The following is a 20,494-nucleotide window of genomic DNA, read 5'->3' as shown; positions in this document are numbered from 1 at the left end:
GCGATGTCACATAGCAAACGGGACTCTGTGCCATCTATTCCACTGCAACAGTAAACTGCAAGATTAATATTTGATGCTGTCAAATATTAATATGAGAGGCTGATGGTCCTGAGCGGCAAGAGATGGCAGGAACGGCAAATCTCGATAAAGCTAAATTTTCCCTTGTGAGATGCGAACTGTTAAAAAGTTCAGTGAAGCCTCATTTTATGGAGCAGGAAAGGGCTGTTCATATGACTGACTTCAGTCGACTGACTGGAATACGCAATTTTCCTAATAATTGCTATCCCGTTTAGCAGAGATGGAATATTCTGTTACAGCTTGTATTTCGCTAATTCAGTGTTACAGCTAGCATTAAGAACAAAAAAGATATTTTGTACAGTAGTAGATTAAAACTGTGAAAGTCTGTATGTTAATCCCAAAATCACAGCCCGGAAACCCCAGCTTCAAATATTTGAATAGAAGGGTTAAGCCTCATGGTAATCCTCATGCTTTGGACAAGATGTTAGATTTCTAAAGGGTTATTCCCAATTTCATTAATGTCTCCAATTCCCTCTTTATAATGTTTATCACTAGAATATCCAGAAACCATATGTTTGTGAGAATATTAGCCTGCCAGATTGAGTTGCTGCTATTTTAATTTACTGAAATTTTATCCACTCGTTAGATTTTGTCGGGAAATCCCTGTAAGTTGGTATGTAGAGCGATGCTCTTTTACAATGAATTGCAGTAAGAAAATCCAAAACACAAGGGGCTGGATTCTCCACTTTGTGATGCCGGAAGCGATAATCACGATCGGGCGGAGAATTGCATGGAGTAGAAAAATCCGTTTTGCACCTGGGTCCGTTTCCGATGCCAGACTCCAATCCCTCGCTGGTGGGAATATCGAAATTTTATCCACGCAAAACCATCATTTGCTTGGATTTTAATATCATTAGCGGCTCGGACACTTCATGCTCCACCACCCTCGCGATGCTCCGCCCCTCTTAAGAGGAGGTCTCCTGGGCTCGAATCAGTGCAAGTATTTGCAAGTGGGGGCTGAACGTCACAGCTGTGGAGGTGGAGTGAGAGGCTAAAAAAAAACTTTGAAAAAGCCTCAAAAATGGTAGGGCTTGCTGGGGTGGGGCTGCCCATGCTGGGGCAGGAGAGGGGAATGATTTTGTGCCAAGTCTATATGTCCCCCCCTCGGGATCGGAGTGGCCTGGCTCAGACCACCATTGCAGCCGTGTGTGGATTTAAATGCCGCCCTATGGTGCTACTTACAGGCTCCTGGTTGTTCGCACTGCTGAGTGCTGCCTGGTGTCCTGTGAATTGGAGAGCCTCTGGTTATCCGGGAGCTCAACCAGGCTGCCCTTCTGGAAACGCTTATACCCCATCATCAAGGGGATGAGCGTAGCCAAGCTCAATCAGTGGCCCAAAGATGTTGGCACGCCTCAGAAGCGCTGCCCCACTGCAGAGGAAGCAGCGAAGCAGCAGAGCTTACTCCAAACAAAGGACACCTGCAGCGCATGGCCTTTGGAACCATCCCTGTTGGGTCACAGGCCTAATCGGTAATCCACTCTGCTCAGGATCACCAGCTGTTGCCTCCTGGTGGGCAGGCATTGCTGACTGCCTATGCCACCACCTCCCAGGCATGTTCAGAAGGGCGGGCTAGTCTGCGGCTCATCCTGGGGAAGAAGGTGTCCCTCCTTCCTCACTGGCATAGGACTGTGGGTCCACCTTGGACACCAACCGTGGGCAGGAGATACAAAAGTCTTAGAACATGCACGAACCGATTCAAAAACAGCTTCTTCCCCGCTGTTACCAGACTCCTAAACGACCCTCTTATGCATAGACCTGATTAATCCTACGCTCCTGTATGCTTCATCCGATGCCGGTGTCTATGTATTTACATTGTGTACTTTGTGTTGCCCGATTATGTATTTTCTTTTTATTTTATTTTATTTTCATCTACTTAATGATCTGTTTGAGCTGCTCGCAGAAAAATACTTTTCACTGTACCTCGGTACATGTGACAATAAACAAATCCAATCCAAAACCTCAGGGGACAGGTCCTCTCTGATCCACTTCCGTGGCTGCAGTGAGCGTGTGCTAAGTGGATCGCTTAAAAACAGCTCCGGCTATAAGTCTCTTTGGCGCTAAATTTGCGCCGGCAGAGAGCTGGTCCATTTGCATGCCCTCGCTCGCTTGCCGAATAGCGGTCACATCGGAAAATCAAATTGCACGCTATTCAATCCCCTATTCAAAATAGGGCAGCACGGTAGCATTGTGGATAGCGCAATTGCTTCACAGCTCCAGGGTCCCAGGTTCGATTCCCCGCTGGGTCACTGTCTGTGCGGAGACTGCACGTTCTCCCTGTGAGTGCGTGGGTTTTCTCCGGGTGCTCCGGTTTCCTCCCACAGTCCAAAGATGTGCAGGTTAGGTGGATTGGCCATGCTAAATTGCCCGTAGTGTCCAAAATTGCCCTTAGTATTGGGTGGGGTTACTGGGTTATGGGGATAGAGTGGAGGTGTTGACCTTGGGTAGGGTGCTCTTTCCAAGAGCCGGTGCGGACTCAATGGGCCGAATGGCCTCCTTCTGCACTGTAAATTCTATGATACTAATTCTATGAATCCCGGCGGGAACACTTAGGGTGGGATTTTACTAAATGGGAACAAAGTTCTATCGCGAGCACGTTTAGCCGCACCAAGAAACGCATTACAATACAACGCCCGGGTTAGATAGGAGGCCTCAGTGGGGAACAGGCGGCCAAGGCCGCACATAGCTCCGTTTTATGCTTTGAGGAGGTCTGCTCGCTGGTATTTCTCAATGTATCGAGAGATTGCGATGCCATTTAAAAATAGCGTCCCAATCTCCTGAGCCCCCAAATTGACCCCCAACACCCCAAGCCCTAACACACTATGGTAGCATCCCCCAGCCCCTCCCCCCCAAACACCCACACAGGGCACCTTTGGCCAGATCAGCACCACACAAAAAATAACAGCTTAGTAGTGCCAGGCTGACACCCAGGTGGCACTACCAGGATGGCACTGCCAGGCTGCCATGTTGGTGGCACCAGCAGTGTCACAGTAACACCCTGCCCAAAGGGCACACACCTGGGGGCCTCCAATCCCCTGGGAGACCCACACAAGTGCCATTCTGTCTGGTCCCCCATTTGGAGACCAATACTAAACAGTGCTTGTCTGAGTACTCCAATGTAAAGGGGATAGATCCCAATGTTCGGGTACCTCGGGAATCTGCACATTAAAATGAGACTAGCTGCCTCGCTTTAATATGCAGATTTGCCAAAATGTGATCCTGCCACAATGGGCAGGTTTTACATCACAACGTCCTGCAAGATCGTAATAGATCTTGCGAGGCATTGCGAGCCAAGTAGATCTCGGGAGTGGGGTCTCCCGGCTTCTATCGGCCACGCTGCGCGCGCGGCGAGCTGCTTTCTAGGCGCGGTGTGGCCGTTCAATCGCACCCTTTGTCTCCCAAACGGAGAATCCTGCCAGAGAGCACTTTTAAGAGCCCCCCCCAGAGGTTGTCTCCTGGACTGCAGCTGGGCATAAAAGATCCCGTGATACGATTAAAGGCCAATGATTCTCTCTCCAATGTCCTGGCCAATACTGATCCCTCAACTACCATCATGACAGACACCAGTCTGCTCTCTGTCCTGTGAAAACAAATCATTTAACTGCAGATATGGTGGCAGAAAAGAGTGAGAAAGAAAATGGCTGAAAGGAAACCAGGAAAGGAAAATGAAGATGTGAACAAAGATGAATGGTGGCATAAAAACAAAATGAAGGAATGTAAGTGAAGATTATAAAAACCTGTTCCACTGCTCAGAAAATAGTCTTTTCAACTCATATCAAATTGTATGTTACGTTTTCATAGAATTACACATACAGGTGGTCGTTTGGGAATTTAATGTAAAAGAAAATTGCATTGTAAATTGTAATTAATTGATGGTTAATACCATCCTGCAGGCATTTTACTTCAAAATCTAATTAATGACAGGAGTTTTGAGATAGCACACCGGTCCTATTAGCTAATATTCACAAAAAAATTGATTTTGTTGAATAATCTCGTGATAGACATTATAAAGAATGGAGATACTGTCACGTGAACCTATGAGCCTCCTGTGACAAGTTAAATGCTAATAACATGTAATAGGTGCATTGGGATTGTCACATTGAACAATATTTTGTGTCAACTCTTTCTTTGACGACAGCTGAGAATTTGAGGCATTAATGGAACTGGGAATAATCCTTGAAAACTCTAATGTGTTGCCCAAAAGATAAAGCTTGCTTTAACCTTCCATTCACATGTCTGTGGTGTTTGGAGCTTTTCAAGTCCTTTAGTCCTGAAGTTTTAATTGACATTGGCACTTCCACACTGAGTCAGAATTTGAATCTGTTGCTGTAAAATTCCTGGGCGGGGTTCTCCATCCCATCAGCCTCGTTTTCCGTGCGTGACGCGATCCCTCCAGCAGCGGGATCCTCCATTCCGACAGCCAGTCAAAGGGGTGTCGGGTAACCCGCGGGCGTCAGTGCGCTGTCAGCTAAGCAGAGGATCCCGCGGCCTATCTATCGATTTTCTAGAAATTTCCACTGATTGGCAATAAAAGAGAATTGGAGACATTTGTGGAACTGGCAAGCAATCCTTCAGGCTGCTTGAATATTTAATGGAAAGGACTAAAAAAAAGTCCTGGGAAATGCAGAAATGCAGAAAAAGAATGTTCAGGTTTCTATATAATAATAATAATCGCTTATTGTCTCAAGTAGGCTTCAATGAAGTTACTGTGAAAAGCCCCTAGTTGCCGCATTCCGGCACCTGTTCGGGGAGGCCGGTACGGGAATTTCACCCGCGCTGCTGCCTTGTTCTGCCTCACAGTGTCAGCCATTTAGCCCACTGTGCTAAACCATCCCTGAATAATGCAAGCCTCAGATAATTGCATGCAGATTTTTCCCCACAAGGTGAGCCTTGGAAAATTAAATTGCACATGAAGAGGTTTGCAGTCGTGATTTAATCTTGGCAGTTCTGGAATCTAGTGTGCCACTGTTTGAACTAATTTACAGTGCTGCACTGCGTCCACTGATCCTCTCTCCATAAATCAAGCAGACGACAATCACTAAGGTACTCCCAACCACTTGCCTGTCTCTTTCCCTGTCCATATGCAGCTGCCTTTTTCAGACTTATTCCATTCTTATTCTTTTTCAATTTATTTTCCTTCTCCTTCCTGCCTATCCTGCCCATAACTTTGCACACTTAAAGACAACACTCAGAAGTACTGGCTGAACAATATACTCGTGTTCTTCAACATACAATCTAGCAGAGCTGAGAAGATTCTCATGAAAAGCATCACACATAACAAAGACACCAATATTGTGGGGCAAAGCAAAAGTTCTTTTGGAAAGTTATGTCCATTGGGAAAATAAACTACTTGGAGAATGGCATCACATTTAGGAACATAGGGTCCAGGATTCTCCATGCCTTGGCACAGGGACAGAGAATGGGGGGTCGGACGCGATCGCAGGTCCGACGCCTTCCCGCGATTCTCTGGCGACTGGAGAATCGCCGCCAGTCGCGTGCGGTCGACGCAGCGCCAGGCAGGGGCCGTTGAAAGAGGCCCCCATGGGGATTCTCCACGGACGACCGGCCGAAATCCCGTCGGCAAGGTTCACTCATGGTTCCACCTGGTGGGAATTTGGAGTTGCGGCTGCGGTGGCCGTCCTGGTGGGGGACGGGGTGGGTCCGTCACCCAGGGGGGCCTCCACCATGGCCAGATCCGCGACTGGGGGCCACCAATTGGCGGACGTGCATAATCTGGGGGGGGCTACTTCTTTGGTGCCGTCCCGCAGTGTGGGGCCGCAATGTCGCATGGGGCCGCCGCATGCTTTGCGGACCCGCGGCTGGCAGCGTAGGGCCCCGTATTGGCAGCCGGTGCTGCATGGAGCACTCTGGGGCCCTGCTACCCCCCAGAAAAACGGGGAATCACTCCGGACTTTCTAGAAAAAAGTCCGGAGTGATTCGCGCCCGTTTTCACTCTGGCGTGGGGACATAGCCCCATTATTGGAGAATCCCATCCAGGATTTAGGAGCTAGTGAAGGCCATTTGACCCTTCCAGTCTGCTCCGCCATTTGCTAAATCATGGCTGATCTGATTGTAGTCTCTACTTTCTTTGCTGTCCCCCTTAACTCTTGACTCCCTTGTCCATCAAAAATCGATTTAACTCATCTTTAAATAAATTCAATGACCCAGCCTCCATTGGTGCCTGGGAAAAGTATTTCACAGACTAATGACCTTTTCAACAAATTTTCTTTTCCTCATCTTCTTCTTAAAAGAGAGACCTTATAGTTTTAAACTGCGCACCCTAGTTCTAGTCTCGCCCATGAGAGGAATGATCCGCCCAGTATCCACCCTATCAAGACTCCTTATATATTTCAATAAGATCATCTCTCATTCTTCTAAACTCCTGTGGGTATATAGGTCCAACCTAGTTCAACCTTTCTTCATTAGATAAGCTCCTCATCTCAGGAATGAGTCAAGTGAACCTTCTCTGAACAATTATTCAAGTAAGGAGACCAAAACTGCGCATTATTTTCCTGATGTGGTCTCACCAAGGCCCTGTCCAGCAGCAGTAAACTTACCTGTTTTTATATTCCATTCCCCTTGCAATAAAGGAATTGTTTCATTTGTCTTCCTAATCACTTGCTGAACCTGCAAGCTAACTTTATGACAGGTTAGTCCTCTCTGGATCGTGTTCTCTTTGACCAGAAACAGAAAAAGCAGGAATGCATTTTAACTCACCTCCATTGTAACATTACTCACTTTTGCCGTCCTATAGTATTTATATTCCCAATGAACACCATGTTGTCTCTTAGTTATGGTACTCCATTTCATATTTTGCTTTGTGGTCACAGATGGAATGTAGCTTTTTGCAGCAGTGGCAAACTTCTGTAATCATTGAGGCAATCGCATAGGGATTAGTTAAGGCCTGGTGGTGAAGATACTTTCCCTTGAACCTATAACTCTCCTGGGACATAAATGCTAACAGCATGAAAGAGGTGTACTGAAATCATCAAAAATGAACAGACTCTTGTGTCAACCTTATTCATTGAATGGAGCTGAGAAAAATGACCATAAGACAAAGGAGCAGAATTAGGCTACTTAGCCCATCGAGTCTGCTCCGCCATTCAATTATGGCTGACATTTTTCTCATCCCCATTCTCCTGCCTTCTCCCCATAACCCCTGATCCCCATCATGTTCGATGCTGTGGCATGTTTCTGAATTTCAGATGTTGCATTGTCCAATTGTAATCCTAAATTCAGTAACAAATCTTTCTCATTCCATAACTCAAGAAATGATTGTTCTCAAGCAAGTGGCTGCCAGTCAATAACGAGTTGTAATCGTCTTTTCCAGGGTGTGACATTCAGGGTTGAAAACAGTGAGCTTGTGATAGCTCGAATTCTCCATGGAGGTATGATCGACCAGCAGGGCTTGCTTCATGTGGGCGACATCATCAAGGAGGTAAATGGAAAAGAGGTCGGAAATGATCCAAAGGTCCTGCAGGAAATGCTGCAGAATGCCAGCGGAAGTGTCATCCTCAAGATTCTGCCCAGCTACCAGGAGCCACACCCTCCGCGGCAGGTAAGAGTGCAGCTGTTCTGCTTGGTTGCTAATGACAGAAGAATTGGCTACATTAACATTTGTCAATGATTAACATTGGACTTCCTTCTTCTCCTTTATCATCAGTCCCTGAGGACTAGATTCACTTAATTTATTAGAGACATTTAGCTAACAAGCTGAGTGCAGGGCAACAGCAAAACTGAAAAGAGTAGGTGAGAAGGAATGAAACAATTTCGAAGCAAAATGGTACCAGGCATGGAGACTGAAAAATCGACGGAGTGTAGGATAAGGCCAGCTTAAGACTTGGGATCAAACCCAAGCAACAGATGAAGATCTCATTTAGGTTGTGGTGTTTTAAGAGGGAGTTAACATCGTGTTGGAACTTACAGTCAACCAAAATTCCTGAAAAAGCCAGGACTTTGAGATCTTCTGGAGTCAATGCGGAATTTCATAAGAGGTTTTCCACAAACTGGTCAGCGATGGTTTTGTTTTCTCGCAAGAGTTAGCGTTACTAGAGGTTGGCAAGGGTAGTGCACTGTATAATGGATCGGCTGAGCTTTGGTTGGTCTTTTCTCTTCTTTCTGTTCATAAACCTGATTGCTAACTTAAAATTGATATTCAATTCTTAAAATCTTGTTTTGTACAGTTCTAAGAAACAGTCCCATCAAACTCCAATGATGGTGATAGCTTGATCCAGTGGAACTAAGCCTTATTCATTACTTACAGATCACAATTTGTTTCCTAGTGTTACGGGCCAGGGTTTAGAGAGCCCCAAAGTGTATCATGGAGTTCACCTGACCCACAACTTTGGTTAGATTGTGGTTATGGGGAAACACACGGGCCTACTCTGCAGGTGTGATGCATCAGAAATCTAGAGTACTTTTAAATTAAAACAATGTTTATTTATTAAACCAGTTTACACTTTATAAACCCACAGTAAACATTGTAACAACTATCCACACCAATAAATCCCCCAAAGAATACAGTATTCCCTAAGTAACTCTTAATCTTTCCTTGCAACTTCCATAAGACAAAAAGAACCCTCTTTACAGAAACACATCAGGTTTAAATTTTCTACTGAGAGCAGTTATCACTCTGAATTCACCAAATGATCTAGAGATAGTCTTTAGATGGCAGAGAGATCAAAATTACACCTCCTTTGGCTGGATACAGCTCCAACACTAAAACAAAACTAAAAAAACACAGGCGCACCCAAGCTTTTCCTCAAAGCAAAACTAAAAAGCAGAGCCAGAGCTCAGCTCCACCCACACTCTGACATCACTGCAGCCACTTGAGCAGACAAACATTTCTTAAAGTGACATCCCCATGGCACTACTTTCCATTAGGCGTACTTCAATGTACTAGACCATTTTTCATCCAGAGATACAATTTACACTAATTTTAACCAGTTTTACGTTTATTCAAATTGTCCCAAAAAATTTAAAGATTTAAGAAAGTGAGAAGGGAATACTTTAGAAATAAAAGAATTTTCCTGATTTAAATACATACTTCAAAAGATAAAGTAATTAATAGCTGAGGGAATTTATCTAGGCAAGGCCCAGCCTGTACTGTACCAGCTCATCTGGGTGTTACAATTGGCGTCAATGGCCTTGGCATTAGTGCAAAATTTGACGAAGGCAAAATAAACACCCTGCAGCAAAAGATAATAATAATAAGAATAGTTATTAGTGTCACAAGTAGGCTTACAATAACACTGCAATTAAGTTATTGTGAAAATCTCCTAGTCGCCGCACCATATCGGGTACACTGAGGAAGAATTCAGAAAGTCCAATTCACCTAACAGCACATCTGTCGGGAGGTGTGGGAGGAAGAAACATAAAGTATAAAAATGACCGATTACTAGATCACAGGGTGAAAATGGACCAGAAAGAAACTATTTGGCTCATCCTAATCTATCTGTCTGAAAGGAGCCTGTAGCATTCTTACCCACACAATATCCATCTGTCTCATAAGTAAATCCAGGGTTTCCTCCTGCTCTAACTTACTTGGAAAGCTATTTCACGCATTATCATTTTCCAGAATTAGGTATCAGCCTCTTGGCTTTTCTCTGAAGTAACTTCAAAGCTTCAGCAACATCTCACTAACCAGAACTGGTCTACAAACTGGGCCAATTTGCATTGAGCTGCTGAATGCAAGCCACTAAAAAGGTCCAACACTATTCATTTTGAGATTTATTCCCCAACAAGTGTTGCCCTCCCCCCACCCTTCGAAGATTCACAACTGATACATCACACAAACTACATAAAAATAATCGTATTCACTGAACAGCTATTGATTTGTACGAATGTGTCGTACAGACTTTAAACTCTGTAAATATCACACAGACATTTTTGTCACAGACTCTTCAACTCAATCAATGTCACTTAGACTCTTTAATTCAATCAACTAACAACCATTACTCAACTCACGAATCAAATTCAAATATCACCAAAGCAAAACAGCTGGCCAGGCCCGTCTCTGGGGGCACCTCACTGGTCTTCGAATCGCTGACTCAAGATCATCTTCTGTGATGGTTGTTCCCAGGATTTTCACTCCTGAGGTTGTGATCTTCTGTGCCTTAATATGAGTTCTTCCCCTTCTGGCATGTTCAATGACATATGCGTAAGACCCTTATGTGGCTGAGGTAAATCTTTCAAAAGTCTGATAAGCAGGACACATCTGTTCCATTGTTCCCGAAGCAGATTTCCACCTTAATAGCCTTTGCAACCAGCAAGGTCAGGTCAAGGTCTTGCTCAGGGCCTGCAAATGCCTGAAGTCGTCTCATTTCAACGTCGCTTCTCACTACCAAGTTGCCATCTTTCGCTTATGACCTTTCTGTGCTTTACCACACTAGGTCTGGTGTCTGGACACCTGTGGTTTTAATGCCTGTGCGCTTTTATTTTTATCTTGAGTCTGAATATTACATTACTTGACCAAATTTCCCACCATGCAACTTGGTTCAGTTACAGTCTCCCCTTTAATCCATTATTCGATTTGGAATATTGGATCACAGATGTTGACATGTCTGGCCGTTCTAGCATCCACAGGTTCACTTTACGATTACTGCAAGTATAAAATAATATATTTTTCATGCTTAGATTTCAAGGGAAAAATTCAGCCTTCTATTAAAATTGCTTAGTAGTACATTCAGTACAGCAATTCTTTGTAACAATATTTCCAGTTCCTTTCTTTTTAACATCATTCATATTTGTCGTTTCCATCTTTGCAACATCGCAGATACAATCAATTGGAATACATTCTTAACGTCATTCCCAGAGTTTCAACATAAGATGATAAATGTACCCATGGGTATATTTGTACATTATTTCCCCAATTCTCTATGTCATCCTACCATGTAGTTACCTTTATGGTCTTGATTCTCTCGCTAATTCCCTTTGTCTCCTGTTTAACCTTTACATATATTTCAAATACTTCTCCCAGCTTTCATCTTAACTCTTCTAACCTTTTTATCTAACTTCAGGTTTTCTGCCAGGTATTTATCCCGAGGATTTCTTTGAATTCCTTGGTTACATTTCTTGCGATTTTTTTCTGGAATGGATACCTATCGAATCAACCTGCCAATTCTGGCTGGAATTTCTGGTTTAAAACAGAATACTGGGTAAAGGATGTGACAAATTTAAGTACTATAATGTATCTTTGACTTATTGGTGTTCACGCAGGAGGTTCCATTTCCCATGTATCCTACTTACACATAAATCTACCCGCCAGGTGCAGTTTAAATTCATATCTGACTTAAAACCACGTTTTGCTTTGCCAGCATCATATATGGGGTAGGGGACACTACCGCCTGATCAGTTTTCTGGCATTGATCAAGCCTGAATCCTACCAGTTTCCCATTTATTTCTATCCCATACAGTAGAACTCCTTCAAGACTTACAGTACTTCTGGTTTTACTTTATCGGGTTGTCAACTGAATATTTTCATTCCTTCCTTTGTCACCAGATATAATAGGTATTCCACATCCCATTCCTATTGCTCCATGGTGGGCCCTGTCCAATCCTTCTTAAACCAAACACGTATTAATTTTCCGAATTGACACATCGTGATGTTATTGTTATTCTTTTGGTTCGTCGGATTCTTTAATTATTCATTGTTAATGGCAGCTGTCACGCAGCTGTTAAGGGCAGCACGGTAGCATTGTGGATAGCACAATCGCTTCACAGCTCCAGGGTCCCAGGTTCGATTCTGGCTTGGGTCACTGTCTGTGCGGAGTCTGCACATCCTCCCCGTGTGTGCGTGGGTTTCCTCCGGGTGCTCCGGTTTCCTCCCACAGTCCAAAGATGTGCAGGTTAGGTGGATTGGCCATGATAAATTGCCCTTAGTGTCCAAAATTGCCCTTAGTGTTGGGTGGGGTTACTGGGTTATGGGGATAGGGTGGAGGTGTTGACCTTGGGTAGCGTGCTCTTTCCAAGAGCCGGTGCAGATTCGATGGGCTGAATGTCCTCCTTCTGCACTGTAAATTCTATGTCTATGTTAATCCATGATGGCACTATTCCCTGTTCTACTTCTTCTAAGTTTTTCCGCAGTTGTTCTTTCATCCAATTTCTATACGCACGGCAAAGATTTTGATTTTGGTTTCTGTCCTCTACCTCCTGGATTTGATCTATGATCCGATTAATGGTCATCGCAAGACCTTGCAGCGCTTTCGCTATCATGTTTCCTGCTTCAGTCTTCTGTTGCCCTCCCTCTGCGGCGTGACTTTGATTCCGATTCATGTCAGTAATGACTTTCTTTATGAATGAAAAATGAAATGAAAATCGCTTTTTGTCACAAGTAGGCTTCAAATGAAGTTACTATGAAAAGCCCCTAGTCGCCACATTCCAGCGCCTGTTCGGGGAGGCTGATATGGGAATCGAACTGTGCTGCTGGCCTGCCTTGGTTTGCTTTCAAAGCCAGCGATTTAGCCCTGTGTTAAACAGCCCCTGCCAACTTGCTACGTTAGAGTCCTTACTTTGCTATCAAACTTTTGCATGTCTAGGGTATTTACGATAGACTTTCCCACTTCATATACCCCTACAGCTCACTCGATAACTCCCTCTTCCAACCTTCCCTTGATTTCCAACCTTCCCTTGTTGTTCATTTTTGGCAGCCTCTTGTTTGAGAAAAATACCCATTAATTTATCATATGGCTGTCAGACTTTTGGGGCTCTAAAGGGGTAATTGGACATCGGTTATGTCCAGCACAATCGGTACTATTTCGTACCGAATATCATTGCTCTCAGACTAAATCCATTTTTGGTCTTCCGACCTATTCAGGGCATTCTAAATTTAATTTTGAGGTTTCAGTAAAGTTGCTCATTGTGCTATTGGATTTTGGTCTGGTAGCTACGGGTTGTATACATACTCGGCTGGTGACGCCATTGGCTACTTGTTTCAAGGCTTTCAATTTGTGTGATTTTATCTTTGCCCTACGGGCTGATTTATTGGGTTCTACTCTGACATAATCCCGATTAGGTATATCATAATCTCTACAAAGCAAAATCATACACTTCTCCCTTTTCATCTCATGAGGTTTCCAAGCAACACAATGTGACCCACCAGTGTAAGCACATCTGATGGATTCATAGAATTTACAGTGCAGAAGGAGGCCATTCGGCCCATCAAGTCTGCACTGGCTCTTGGAAAGAGCACCCTACCCAAGCCCAAACCTCCACCCTATCCCCATAACCCAGTAAGCCCACCCAACACCTAGGGAAATTTTGGACACTAAGGACAATTTAGCATGGCCAATCCACCTAACCTGCCCATCTTTGGACTGTGGGAGGAAACCGGAGCACCCGGAGGAAACCCACGCACACATGGGGAGAACGTGCAGACTCTGCACAGACAGTGACCCAAGCCGGGAATCGAACCTTGGACCCTGGAGCTGTGAAGCAATTGTGCTAATCACTATGCTACCGTGATATATATCGCACCAAGTCCTGGTTTTCCGTGAATTGTTGTGGGACGATTCAATCTGCATAAATCAAGATAATACCTGCTGTTGTTTACAGTTAACATTGTTATTATGGGCACAGTTTTATTAATCATCTATCCAATTCAAACGTTCGTTGCTCTGTTGGCACATCCATGTTGGGAAGAGTAACACGTGTCTGGACTCACGCCTCCTTCTCCATTGTGGGGATGCTACCTGGGTTCTTTGGTTGATATGCGGTGCTGTTCCGGCTGCGGGTGCTGGTAAGGGTGCATCTGCGACAACTGGTACTGAAGCGGGCACCAGAGGAGGTGCATCTGCTTGGATCTCTCTGGCATCCAGCAGCACATGCTGGAAGTGACACACGTGCATTCCGTATGCTTACTGATTCACATGGTGCCATCCCGGTTTCCCCGATGTCCAGCAAAACCTTATCGACGGATAGGTTAACTTTGTCCAGAAATCGAGTGGGGCCGTGGTATTCTGGGGATGAAAAGGTTCCTGGTTGGGATCTTTGCATCATGACCTTTTGTCCTACCCCTTATTCTACTGATGTAACCTTTCCATCAAAATATGCCTTATTCCTTTTCTATCTCTGTCCCTGAGGCAAAATATTGATTTAGCATCTCTGCCATTTCTATGTCCCCCATGATTACCTCTCCGATTTCATCTTCTAAGGGACCAACATTCACTTACTTGACCCTCTTCCCCTTTATGTACTTATACAAACTTTTGCTATCCTTTTTGATATTTTGTGCTAGCTTTCTTTCGTAATTTACCCCAGCCCTTTTTATTACCTATTTAGTAACCCTTTGTTTATGTTTGAAAGTTTTGCAATCCTCCAACCCGCCACTAACAATAACTGGAGTGGTGTGAGTTTTGTTAAAATGGTTATTGGATTAAATCCAACAATGTAGATGAAGTTCTGAACTGCCGACAAAACTGCCAGCACGTGGCGGTAACACGTCATGAATACCCCTTCTGCCAGGTTTAAAAGTTGGGATGTGTAAGCAATTGGTCCTAGTCGCCTGTGTCTCTCTGGCAGGAGGATGGCAGAGATAGTGGCACGGCAGCTGCCACTTCAATGGCAAAGGGTAATTCTGGATTAGCGAGTTGCACAGTCGGTGCTTAGGCTAATGCCTTTTTCAGTACAATTACTGCCTCGGCATGTTGGTCGGTCCAATTCCAAGTGGCGTTCTTTGTCAAGAGATCCGCCAAGTTTGAGGCATCCATGGCAAAACCATCCAGATGGTTTCTACAATATCCCACCAGTCCCAGAAAATATCTTAAGGATTTTAAATCACGGGAGAAGGATAAATGTAAAATGGACTGAACCCTCTTGTGCTCTATTTCCCTATTCCCATATTTCCCACCGTTGTTCCAAATAGATGACTTGATGTTTCATGATCTGGGTTTTTGAAGTCCCCGAAAGGCATTAAGACAAAATAGTTCATCAAGGAGTTCCAAATGTTCCTCATTTGTCTCAGTCTGCAAGAGGATGTCAGCTACATGTTGAATTTGGCATTCAGACCCGGAGATGTTTGCAAGGCCTTTTAAGAGTCTTTGATGAAATATGGAGGGAGGATGATGGAAGCCCTGTGATAAGTAAGTCCAGGTTTACTGCTGACCTTGAAAGGAGACGGCAAACTCATACTGCATTCCCATTTCAATGGGATTGACCAAAATACATGACTAATATTCCAAAGGGGTGGGATTCTCCCGTACCCGGCGGGGCGGGGGGTCCCGGCGGGACGGAGTGGCATGAACCACTCCGGCGTCGGGCTGCCCCAAAGGTGCAGAATCCTCCGCACCTTCAGGGGCTAGGCCCGCCCCAAAGTGGTTGGTGTCCCGCTGGCCGGTGGGATAGGGGCCTGCGCCACGCCAATCGGCGCCATCGGGCCTCCGCGGGCCGGCGCGAGTTGGCGCATGCGTGGGAACGCCAGCACATGCTGGCGTCATCCCTGCGCATGCGCGGAAGGGTTTGTCTCCGCATTGGCCGCCGCAGAGGCCCGCAGCGGCCGATGCGGAGTAATAGAGTGCCCCCACGGCGCAGGTCCGCCCGCGGATCAGTGGGCCCCAACCGTGAGCCAGGCCACCGTGGGGGAACCTCCCGGGGCAAGATCCCCCTGCGACCCCCCAGAAACCCCGGAGTCCGCCCGCATGGCCAGGTCCCTCCGGTAAGGGACCTACTCTGATTTAAGCCGGCGGGACCAGCTACAGGCGGGCGGGACTTCGGCCCATCGCGGGCCGGAGAATTTGGGCGGCCCCGGGGCCCATAGAGTCGCGCCAGACCCCGCCATTCTCCAAGGCGGGCAACGCGACTCACGCAGGGCCACATTTTGGGGGCTCGGAGACTTCAGAGGATGGCGGGGGTGGGATTCACGCCGACCCCCGGCGATTCTCCGACCCGGCGGGGGGGGGGGTCGGAGAATCCCGCCCTCAAATATCGAGCTTGTGAGGCCTGCTTCATTACCATTTCAGAACTGATAGCGATTGAAGGTGGAGTCAGAAGGGTTGTCTTATTTAATTCCCAATAATCAATAGTTCGTCACCGGGATCCATCTGGTTTCCTTACAAGCCAGATAGGTGAATTATTAGTGGAGGCAACAGGTCACAGGACGCAGGGTGGTACTGTGGTTAACAGTGCTGCCTCACAGGGACTTGGATTCAATTCTGGCCTGAGGTGACTGTCTGGAGTTTGCACATTTCCCCCGTGTCTGCTTGGGTTTCCTCTGGATGCTAAAATTTCCTCCCTCAGACCAAAGATCTGCAGATTAGGTGGATTGGCCGTGCTAAAATTGCCCCTCAGTGTTCAAAGATGTGAAGGTTGGGTGAGGTTGCAGGGATAGGCTGGGAGTGGGCCGAGGTAAGGTGCAGACTCGATGAGCCGAATGGCCTCCTTCTGCACTGTAGCGATTCCATGGACACCTTGCTCCAAACGATAGGTTATAACTTTAGAAAGTCTTCTTCTGCTTGTTTGAGAAATCCATATTGTTTCTGTGGCTTGGGTTTTGGCTCCTCTGCAACAATCTCTCCGGGCATTCGGCCATGATTATGTTTGTGTTGGTTCCCAGTTTCAGATTAACTCTCGTGCCTCCGGATCCTCTGGCATTTTATCAGGCTAGACTCAGAATTCCCAAATGGGACAGATCCTGTCCGTGTGTTCTCCCACCAGCACTTCGGCAGAGGTCTCTATTCCACCAACTGTTTGCCAAAAGAAACAGTTAGTCGGGTTAAAGGATAAATTGCACTTTCTCATTAGGTCTGATTCTAGACTGTGTTATTCTCTGGGTATTAAATCCACCAGGACAATTGGGGTTATAACAAACCAAGTCTCCTAATCTAAACACCAAGGGATCTGTTTCTTTACCTTATTGAACGTGCCCTGTGAATCCAATCAAATTCTCTGAGTGCGCCGTTCAATGTGGGGTGTCCTCCACCATGAAAACTGAGGGCGCGATTCTCTCAAAAGGGAAGGACGTTCCCTAGCGAGTGCGTTAAGCCGCTTGTTTGCCGGCGCTCGCAGTGCCACGGAACACATGGCCAGCCAACGAGACTCGCTTTGAATAAGGCGTCTGAATGGGGAATGGGTGAACAAGGCCGGGTTTTGTACAGTAGGGCGCTCTGCTCGCTGGAACTCCCATTGTAGCGAGATCAGGACACCATTTTTAAATGATGTCCCGCTCTCCGAGGCCCGCGAAACAATCCCCGACCTCCACCCCCCCACCCCACCCCCAGCACAAACGCACTATGGAAGGAGGAACCCTGCCCCCCCTCCCTGCCCCCCTCCCACAACACCCACGCCAGGCACCCCAGCCCGATCATGCTTGCGCACAAAAAGTCAGCTTGGCACCGCCAACCTGGCACTCTGACTGAATCCATGCCAACTGGCAATGCCACCTGGGCATATTAGCAGTGCCAGGGCACCACCCTGCATAAAGGGTATGCAGCTGGGGGCCTCCAATCCCCTTGGAAACCCCCATAAGTGCCATTCCGTCTGGTCCCTGTTTGTGGGACCAATGCTGAACAGCGTTCGCCCGAATTATTTGAATCTCAAAGCCTCAGGTACCTCGGCAATCTGCGCATCAGAGTAAGGCTTACTGCCTTCGCTCTAATATGCAGATTTGCCACAAAGGTGATCCCGCCCATTGTGGGTTGGATTCACATCGCAACATCACGTGAGACCTCGTTGGATCTCGCGAGGAGTGGTGAGCCGGGTAGATCCTGCAAGCGGGGTCTCCCGTCTTTCAACAGCCAGGTTGCGTCATAGTGAGCTGCGTTTCTGACGCAGCATGGCCATTGGATCGTGCCCATGATTTCTTCCTCCTCTAGCATGTTCGATGACATTTGTATAAAACCCCTATGTGGTTGAAGTCATTCTTTCAAAAGTCTGGTAAACCAGACACATCTGTTCCATTGTTCCCGAAGCAGTTTTCCAACCTAACAACCTTTGCAACCACAAAGGCCAGGTGACTCTTTTTCTCAGGGCCTAAAATGCCTGCGGTTGTCAGGTTTCAACATCCTTTCTCGCTACGAAGTTGCTAATTTCTCTCTTATGACCTTTCTGTGGTTTACCCCGTAAGTCTTGTGTCTGGATACCTCAAGTTTTCATCACTGAGCACTTTTGTTTTTAGCTTGCATCTGAATATTTCTTTACTTAATCAAATTTCCCAATCCGAAAATTGGTTCAGCTACACAAGTACCTCCTGTTTCTTGACCTGACCTTTATTTCGCACTAATTTGCATTTCCTCTGCAAATTGAAATTGTGTTATGCTTACAGCTTTCTGCGAAACTTGGCTGAAAGAGCTTTGAGCTTTTCAGAAGACTAGGTTGACCACACTGCAATGCCTTCCCCAGCCACCTTACAATGCCACTTCCTCTATCAGGCGGGAAAGTGGAGTTAAGGATTATCACTTCAGATCAGTCATGCTCTCATTGAATGGCAGAGCAGACTCGATAACCTGAATGACCTACTTCTGCTCCTGTATCTTATGGCCTGCATGAAAGTTGAGATTGGTGAGACAGAAACTTCCCCTTTTTGGATCACAATTTGCTGCTATTTCACAAATTCCGATGGGTAAGCCTGAGGTTTTCTCCTGATCATCCATTCTATTACTCTACTGCATATCAAAGAGAGGCTGACAGATTTATAGTTCATGGAATTCACTGGGCTTTTTCAGCACAGGAGGAGGCCAATTGCCCCTTTGAGTCTGCACCGACTTTCCGAATGAGAAACTCACTTTGTGTTATTCTCCGCCCTTCTCCCGGAATGTTACACATTCTTCCTTTTTTGATCGCAGTCTAATTCCCTTTTGAACACTTTGATTGAATATTCCTCTACTACGGTCTCTCTCTCTCTCTCTCTCTCTCTCTCGCAGTGCATTCCAGACATTAGTCATAGAACAGATAGTGCAGAAGGAGGCCATTCGGCCCATCGATTCTGCATTGACCCACTTAAGCCCTCACTTCCACCCTATCCCCGTAACCCAGTAGCCCCTCCTGACCTTTTTGGTCACTAAGGGCAATTTAGCATGGCCAATCCGCCTAACCTGAACGTCTTTGGACTGTGGAAGGAAACCGCAGCACCCGGAGGAAACCCACTCACACGCGGGGAGAACGTGCAGACTCCGCACAGGCAGTGACCCAGCAGGGAATCGAACCTGGGACCCTGGTGCTGTGAAGCCACAGTGCTGACCACTGTGCCACCGTGCTGCCCGTAAAGTAGTCTCTGAGCCAATACGCTTTTTCTACGTCGTTGAATGATAGTTGCCTGTTTCAGTTTTATAAAGCTTCCTTTTGTAAAAGCAGAGGTGAGATTCTCCCCATTGCGTGTTTCTCGGCGGCCGGAGGCAGGCTGCTAGTGGCCAGCGGCGGGACTTTCTGGTCCTGTCCCTGTCGATGGTATTTCCCATTGAATCCACCCCACGCCACCAGGAATGCCGCGGTGGTGGTGCACCAACAGCGGGACAGGGAGATCCCACCACTGTCAATGGAAATTCCCATTGGGCCTACCCCACCTCACCGGTAAACTGACGGTGGTGATGGTGATGTGTGCCATCGGTGTCAATGGAATTTCCCATTGAATCCACTCCATGCCGCTTGGAAACAAACGACGGTGCGTGAGCCGTCGGGCAGGGCTGGAAGATCCCGGCGGCGTGGATAGCCGAAAGATCTTGCCCCATATTTTTCTGTTTCCAATGTAATAGGATATTGTGGCCGTAAATATTTCACACATTTCAATATCCATCTCTTCAAACCCTCAGGACGAATGTAGCCACAATTACATACATAGAATTTACAGTGCAGAAGGAGGCCATTCAGCCCATCAAGTCTGCACCGGCTCTTGGAAAGAGCACCCTACCCAAGGTCAACACCTCCACCCTATCCCCATAACCCAGTAACCCCACCCAACACTAAGGGCAATTTTGGACACTAAGGGCAATTTATCATGGCCAATCCACCTAACCTGCGCATCTTTGGACTGTGGGAGGAAACCCACGCACACACGGGGAGGATGTGCAGACTCCACACAGACAGTGACCCAAGCCGGAATCGAACCTGGGATCCTGGAGCTGTGAAGCGATTGTGCTATCCACAATGCTACCGTGCTGCCCGTTAAAACCTCTCTGACCTCCCAATAAAAGAGGAAACCTTTTTTCTCCTGTGGAACTGACCATTTTCTTTCCATTGCCACAAGTTACCCTAATACCATGAGGCAGATTAGTTTTTCTATGAAATACTGGGGATACCTTGTTTGACATTGGTACAGTCGTCACTTTCTGAGGTTGAGTTGAGCAACGAATGTGAATACATTGATAATAAATGTGAACTGGAGGTCAGTGGACTTGAATGAATTGGAGTTCAGCTTCCCCTCTATAGCCCTTCATTACAAAGCTTCTTTTATGTCTCGAGTAAAATAGGACATTTAAAACCACTTTTGATTAAG

The 20,494-nt window shown here is 46.3% G+C and overlaps 1 protein-coding gene across 10 annotated transcripts in view; it reads left to right on the top strand.

The window, feature by feature from the left end:
- Positions 1–20,494, top strand: part of mpp2b (membrane protein, palmitoylated 2b (MAGUK p55 subfamily member 2)) — a 721,652-nt gene that overhangs the window by 596,788 nt on the left and 104,370 nt on the right. For all 10 annotated transcript variants that reach the window (XM_038778705.1, XM_038778698.1, XM_038778704.1 and 7 more), the window contains one exon: positions 7,406–7,633. In XM_038778705.1, the coding sequence (XP_038634633.1) occupies positions 7,406–7,633 (228 nt within the window). The remainder of the gene's footprint in view (positions 1–7,405; positions 7,634–20,494) is intronic.

Source organism: Scyliorhinus canicula, chromosome 19, assembly GCF_902713615.1.
Source record: "Scyliorhinus canicula chromosome 19, sScyCan1.1, whole genome shotgun sequence".
NCBI classification, from domain to species: domain Eukaryota; kingdom Metazoa; phylum Chordata; class Chondrichthyes; order Carcharhiniformes; family Scyliorhinidae; genus Scyliorhinus; species Scyliorhinus canicula.
The sequence above is the reverse complement of the archived record's forward strand: the minus strand, read 5'-3'. Positions and strand labels throughout refer to the sequence as shown.